The 7421-nt window shown below is 35.6% G+C and overlaps 1 protein-coding gene across 1 annotated transcript; it reads right to left on the bottom strand.

The window, feature by feature from the left end:
* Positions 1–397: 397 nt before the first annotated feature.
* On the bottom strand, positions 398–6271 carry LOC117719622 (serine protease inhibitor Kazal-type 1-like). The gene is made up of 4 exons (XM_034517806.2): positions 6118–6271; positions 4381–4412; positions 2735–2841; positions 398–501 (listed from the first exon to the last, which is right to left on the bottom strand). Exons 1-4 carry the CDS (start codon positions 6170–6172, stop codon positions 441–443), a joined length of 255 nt encoding a protein of 84 aa, XP_034373697.1. The 5' UTR covers positions 6173–6271; the 3' UTR covers positions 398–440.
* Between the last annotated feature and the right edge of the window lie 1150 nt (positions 6272–7421).

Raw genomic sequence — 7421 nt, 5'->3', positions numbered from 1 at the left:
GGCTGTTAGTCAAGGGAGTTTACTCCTCTGTGTTTACTCACAGGACAAGAGTAACTCTGCAGAGTTGTGGTGGCTCACAAGTGAAACAATGTGGGGTATACAAAGCACTCACACACATTTCCTTGGGTGAACACCCCCTTTTCTCTTTCTCAGGTTACATCTTGGGCATGGCATCAGCTACCTTCTTCATCCTAATCAAACTCTACTCATCACACATGCTCATGCTCAACTTTGTGTTGTTGTCATCTGCAATGTCTGATATTACGAGCATGAAGAACTAACTGGTGAAGCTTAGTCTAGTCTGGGTCTTTGCCCAGTTCCCTGTCCTCAATATATTCACCTATGCCTTTGAACAGGATGCTTTGAGAAAAACAATGTATGTTCAAATGCATTTATTCAACAAACCCACTTGCTAAACATTATGGTGGATTTAACAGAATTCAAATTCTTGAATTTTCACAAGCCCCAAGTTTTTCAATGAGGACAGGATTTAGGCGTTTCCTGTAGAAGAGATTTAAGGAAAATAAATTAAGAGTTGGCTTGAAGTTTAGTGGCACAAATAAATGACTATGTGAGAATAGCAATGAAACTTAAAAATAATTCTGCCTTTTATTAAAGACATGCTTATGATTTATTCTGGTTTTTCTTTTTCTAATCTATTTATAAATTCAATGTATTCATTGAATATCCGTTGCTTTTTTATTATGTCAGAAGGGATACAACAAAGTAGAAAAACTGTGGGTCATTGTTCTTTATAGGCCTAATAGAGTGTTACTGCGAACCCTTGAAATGAATCTCAAGTCCACCTCTGCTTCTTTTACTGTTGATGGTTTGTACTTAGTGACCAGGTCTGTTGTCCAGGCTACGGCAGGGATTTCTAGCAGTGAAACATTTCAGCTTAGAAGATGGGAGCTTGATTCTGCCAGGCAATCTTGATTCCCATAACAGCAACCAGTACCAAGGTCTCTTCTTTACATAATTTTTTTTTCTGCAGTTCCATTGTTACCTTGGCTAAGCCAGTTTCTCTCACAAAACCCAAATATCCTTTCAATTCTAAAATTGTTTCTTAGTTGTAAGACTGCTTCTATAATTCTCTCTTTAGTCATTGTTATCTTGATCATACCGGCCTGCAACAAATTTTCTATTTTTTTTATTGTTGAAGAAGATGTGATACACATCTATTTTTACAGATACCTTTTTGCATCCATTATTTCTTCATTTTAACACTAATGTTAACCTATGGTAGTGCCCAGTTCAATGTCATGTACATAAGCCTGTTATCCACAGCTCTGCTGTTAACTTTGCTACACTCTGTGAATTAGCCACACTTAGTTGTTTTGTTTTAAAAATTTAACAATATTTAAACGTTAGTATCTCAGTGTACTATCTGTGTTTAAGAGCCAATGACTATTAGTCATGTATTAGCCCATACTGACAGACAACATTTCTAGCACCAACAAATGTTCTGTCAGTAGTTGCATTTCTACAGAAAAGAGTTATTGACAGTTTCTCTAACAAAGCACAGAAGGCATATAGTGTCTTGATTTAACAAACCTGCCACCTCCTGATAATTACAAGACCCATCATATGAAAGCCCTGTTTGGTGTTTTCAGAGCATCACAAACCCCAATAGTTAGGGTCATATCCTGGCTCTGGTAATAATTACAACATAGGCCATTTTTGTACAACTTAAAAAAATTGTATTATAATTAAAATATAGCTTGTGCTATCATGCCTGGCAACTTTTACACACTGGACACACCCTCGTTATAAGGCCGAAAGTGTACTGTTTGGAGTCTAAAATGTCTACAATCCTGGATAAACTGACAGACTTTTCTGAAATCATTTAGAGCTATCCTTGAAGATAGTTTGCACCATAGAAGAGAGATTTATGCAGAGGAACAAAGACAATTTATAGTCACTTGAGCCTGGGCTGAAGTTGTTAGCATAGAGTCAATTCTAGAAAATCTAAGAGTTTTCTGGCACTTTTGGGGTCTCTATTGTTTGTGTGAAATTCAGAGCCTTGTTTAAATGGCATTTTTTTTCATTAAGCTTTTCTTGGCCTTTTCAGTTGAAGGATATTACCATCTGTGTTTTGGTCATGTAACACTTTACACTCTGTTGACAATCATCACAACTTACAGGAAGAGATTACATGTGCTCATGAGTGTTTTGTTTGTTTGTTTGTTTGTTTGTTTGTACTTTTGTAACAGCCACATGGGAAACAAGGAAGGCTTAGCATAATGACAGGCATATAGCAACAAGTCAGTCATATTGTAAGAGAAAAATTATCGTGACATATCTGTTTGTCCCAGTGTTCTGAGTCTGGTTCTTGTTCCCCAACATTAAATATTTCAGAGAATTAAAGTTTATTGAGAATAACTCTCATAAACCATGAATACAAATGTTATAATACACGTTTGTTCACTAAATATTATATAAGTCATACTTGCTAATTTGGGGGTGCATTAGAAAATGTAATTTTTGCTATTATCAAGAACTGATCTGTTTTTGTTTTTTTCAGATTAAAGGCATTTTGTAAATATAAGATTTTTGAAATCTAAAATATCAATGTATTGCTTGAAAAAGTGGGGCTTTTATCATTCAAGCAATTTTATATCATATTATCATACCAAGTTTATGAAAAGAAAGTTTCATTTATTGACTAGCCTTTTAGATGATTACATATGTGGAATTCTAGTGATAAATAACTTAAAATTATCTTTATTCTCACCTGTTTTCAAAGCACAAAAGGCATTCATTGGCATAAGTAAATTTATCAGTCCCACACACAGGGTTATAATTCTTGGGACATCCAGGAATTGTAGCATCGCAATTAGCCTAAACACAGAATTAAGGAGTCATTTTCTATCATTTTCAATGTTTACTTTTGTAATAAAATATTAAGACTTTTTAAAGTTTTCTGCAGTTAAGATAATGACACTGGGTGTTGTAAAGTAAAACAACAACTACAATAGAAATAAATCTGCCCTGAAATCAGGAAACCTGAGTTAAAGCCAAATTATGATCCTTTTCTAGCTATATGACATCATGAATCTACAGGTTCCTTTCTTGATTTCAGTCAATTCATCTGCAAGTTAGGTAAAATTATCATTTACCCAATTAAGGCACGATGCTGCAGTGATGTGAAATGAGAGGAGGGAAATAACACCAGCTGCTGACACGATAGTCATCCTAGATATCATCTGTGCTTGGAGTTCTTGGTTTGTATTTTCCAGTAAAATCTGATACTCATTAAAAACTTCACATAGGTTTCTGTCCTATATTTTATGGATTGTTCTATTGGAAAAGTCTCATCATTCAATAAAAGCTGTCAGTTATCCATTAATGATCTATCCTTGAAAGACCTTGTAAAGTTATCATTACAATATTCTTCAAGGGAAGATTCATAAAGTGACAAATTGACTTAAAGTCACACATCTAGTGATCCTTAGATCCTGATTCTCAGTTCCTGGGCATTACCACAACACCTCTTCATTACAGGACATCATCCCTGATTTTTTTAACTTTTATTCTTCATAGATCAGTAGTTGGAGAACTAGATTTGGGATCTAATGGTGCCATATTTGTTCGGTAATGCTTACCAAAAGTGTAATGATTCATTCACTATAAGCTGAAGGTTCATCACTGGTTTTCTCTTAGGTATTCCTATGTAATGAGATATGGGGCATTTCCTCCCCTAGTCTATTTTGGGAATTAGGAGATCAAGTCGGAAGTAAGAGCTACTTGGAATTAACAAAAGAGCTTCCACTTAAACTACTTGTCTCACCAGCCAACCCTAGTGTATGTATAAAAAATCTTTTTTTATAGCAGTAGGTAGACAGTTACAGGGGCATCAGTGGGCTGGTTTTTCAGCACAGCACCATGCAGATTAGGAAAGCACTATAAATCCTGCATTAACAGCCAAGGTTCCCTACCAGTGGATCCCCCAATCCTGACTTGAATTACCAAAAATGTAACTGCTAGAGTACACATTCTCCAACCCTCTTTATATCCAGGTCTTACTGTGTCATCCAGCCTGACCTCAAACCTTGTTCATAAACCAGGCTCCCAAGTGCTTTGGATTGCAAATGTGAAAAAAAATATGCATGCTCAGATTGTAGCTCTACTTTTACAGGATCAAGCAATTTCAGTCTGCATAGGAAATTAGAGAATTAAGAAATTATAAAGTAGCTGGGTGGCAGTGGTGTGTGCCTTTAATCCCAGCATTTGGGAGGCTGAGCAGGCAGATCTCTGGGAGTTTGAGAGCAGCCTTTCTACTCAGTGAGTTTCTGGAGAAGAAGGACTACACAGAGAAATCATCTGTCAACCCCTCCCAATGAGGTTATAAATTATAATAAATTATAAAATTCTCTTTACCTTTCTTAAAATCACCTTAGCTGTAGTGTTACCTAGAAAACATAAATCAAATGTCAACCTGGATCTCAAATAAAGAAGCCAGATCTATTGTTAGTTGTCAAAGAATATATTTTTCATATCATGCCTCTGCTTACACTGTCCACTTCTCTAATCTTTTATTTACATTTGACTTTCAAGTATACCAGATGAGTTTTTTTCCATCTCTGCCTGCTAAGATTTTAAAAAGAACTAAGTAAAATGTTCATCATTACTGAGTATTTCGATTTTGCATTTCAGGAAATTTGATCTACTTTCTTGAGAACAGAAATTATCTACTCAGAATTTGAAATGTGTATGTACTAGTAACAATTCAGATACTTTTGGCATGTCCATCAATTGTCTTTCTATGCCCAACAGAATTTTCATCTCAAAGTCAGTGAATTGTAAATATCTGTATCTCAGGGTATTGGTGGCAGTATGGGAAATAGCCATCAGGTCTTTTGTTGTAATTAAGTTTCTTCTGTAAACAATGTTAAAAATAGAATTTTTCTGACAACTCACCACCAGTTCTCAAAGTAATTTTTCCCACAGGTGCATTACACCAAATAACCATATTTTAAACTTGTATTTCATGTATTTACATAGTTCAGAAAAGACTCAATTCCTTCTTCAGAAAACATGTCTTGCAGACATCAAAGCCTATGATACATATACACATATGTAACAACAATGAAAAAAACTGAACTAGAAAGAGAGCAAGGAAGTACATGGGAGGATTTGGCAGAGAATTGTAAGGAAAAGTGATATAATTATATTATAATGTGAAAAAAGATAGTTTTTTAAAAAGTAGATAGATGCTAACCGTGAATGCAAATGAGTTTGCAAGGCAAAGGAACCTAGTCTGAGAGCCCCTAAAGTAGAAATGTTTCCAAAACTTAATTTTCAGTCAGTGATCTCTGAGGGAAAAAAATATCTCTGGGACTCATCAAAGAAGATGCAGCTTTTGGGGTCCCCTTGGATCCAGAATGTAAATGAGGCTAAAAAATTAATGAGCAGGGGCTCACTACAGGTATTTACTTGTATTAATTATAGGGCATGAGGTGGGACAAAGGGGTTCTTGCTTCCATAAATATTTATCTGAAATGTTTAGCAGTGGTCTTCCACTTCTTAATGAAGCACAGCTTTGGCTTTTGTCACAATCTCTGCAATAAGTGACAGAAGTGAAAATATTAATTAATGCCAGTTATAAAAACCCAACTGACCTCAGAATCAGAAGCATATCCTGTCATTCTCACAAGTTTAGGGATTCTTTCCTATGCTCAAATAGAATGTTTTTTACAGATCAAATATAAAATATTTAATGACTTTTATCCAAACTAAGTGGTGGTCATTATTATTATTATGCAAGTTTATAAGAATTTAAATTTTGTAAGTTGGCATTGGATTTACATAGTCTAGCAGCCCTTTCTACAGTTAAAGGGGTATTTTAGATCAAATCCTTTTCTTGCCACCATATTCCTAATGAAGTAGCAGCCTTGTCTTTAGAGCAAGCCATGACTATCTCTTGGGACATGTTACTGGAGCTTTCCTCCATTGTATTAGCAATAACCTCCCCTCTCCTCCATAATTTGCACTAGAAACATTTCTGTTATTCAACTCATTGTCATCAGTTAGCTAGACTATCTTAGTTTACAAGAGGTATAAATTAACAGGTTGAATGTTTTTACTAATAGTTGAAAAATATCCGAACACACCTACCTGCTAAATTGAGCAGGGCCAAGGCACTGAGAAGAAAGATAATTGCCACCTTCATGATTGCAGATCTGGATGCAAAACTCAGAAGAACTATGTAGGGTGCTTCTCTTCAGAACCTGAGGAGTGGTCATATAGGTAGATGGTAATACAGGCTCCACCCACTGTGCCCTATAATAGGTATCTTTGGTTATTGATTGACTTGTGTGGCCTCCAGGCTGGGAAGAATGTTACCTACGTAGATAAAGGGCAGAAAAGATTGGGCCCCCCCTCTGCCAGGAAAAGGAAATTAGCTGGATTCTTGATATCCTCTCAGGTTTTGGGAAAGCCTCCTCCCTTCCTGAGCTGTGGTTTTCTTATCTTTCTGTGAAGTCAAAGGTCTTGTTTGTCTCCTCTGTATTTCTGAATGGATGAGCAGACATATGATCTCAAACATGCTTTCTATTCTTCCCTTTCTTCCATTCTTCCATTCCTGTTTTTGTTTTTACCCATTTCTCTTTTTATCTGCTGTGCATTACTTAAGTCCTGATAGGCTGGTGCTAGGCTGGGGTAAAAGATAAGGAGAGTTCACTTCTGTCTCTTGTGTTCTGGGGTTGTGTGTGTATTACCTATATTGGCTGAATGCCTCTAGAAAATTGGTTCACTTTCCTATTGCCTAAATTTAGGCATTGTACAATTAACATAATGGTAATAAATAATCCAATGCATTGTTTCTTAATTAACCAATATGTACTGAGTATCTACCAAACCATGTATCTATTTTCTTGCATGCTTCTTCCTGTCTTGTCAGTAGAAAAATCCTGTCACTTTCTTTCAGACTATCTTTTCTAGGGTGTTTGTATATCAAAGAGTCTTGACAAATGAAGCAATGTCTCCCTTCATCACAAAGGGTAAGTTGTTTTGTTTTGTTTTTCTGTCTAGAACAATTAAAACACATATTTCCCAGCAATATTCAGTTGGGGTTACTGCCCTCTTAAAACAATTAGGGACATAAAAAAAAAAAAGCTTATTTTTTTTTCTAACAGCACAAAACAATTTCTGTTTAGAAGTCATATGGTTCTTCCTACATCATCTTTGGGAAATTGCTGTTTGATACCAATATTGACACATTAGCCATTGTTACAAATTAAATCATTTTCCTGAACTTGGTGCCTGGCTTCTGTTGCTATCCCCAAATTGTGGCTGACTAAATTTCTAGCTAAACAGTAGGGTAAATTCTCAGACCTTTTCCAAGTCGTCAAACTGTTAAACATTAGTCATGTCTTGTGATATATCAGTAGATACAAATAACATGGAAATCTGTGCTTCAT

Source organism: Arvicanthis niloticus, chromosome 14, assembly GCF_011762505.2.
Source record: "Arvicanthis niloticus isolate mArvNil1 chromosome 14, mArvNil1.pat.X, whole genome shotgun sequence".
Classification (NCBI taxonomy): domain Eukaryota; kingdom Metazoa; phylum Chordata; class Mammalia; order Rodentia; family Muridae; genus Arvicanthis; species Arvicanthis niloticus.
The sequence above is the reverse complement of the archived record's forward strand: the minus strand, read 5'-3'. Positions and strand labels throughout refer to the sequence as shown.

Bases quoted from the DNA above. Each gene is read 5' to 3' on its own strand.
- LOC117719622 (XM_034517806.2), bottom strand. From the start codon at position 6,172: ATGAAGGTGGCAATTATCTTTCTTCTCAGTGCCTTGGCCCTGCTCAAT. The intron at 4,413-6,117 runs GTAGGTGTGTTC...TATGTTTTCTAG, and splicing joins GGCCCTGCTCAATTTAGCAG to GTAACACTACAGCTAAGGTG. The intron at 502-2,734 runs GTGAGAATAAAG...TCTCTTCTACAG, and splicing joins CTTTTGTGCTTTGAAAACAG to GAAACGCCTAAATCCTGTCC.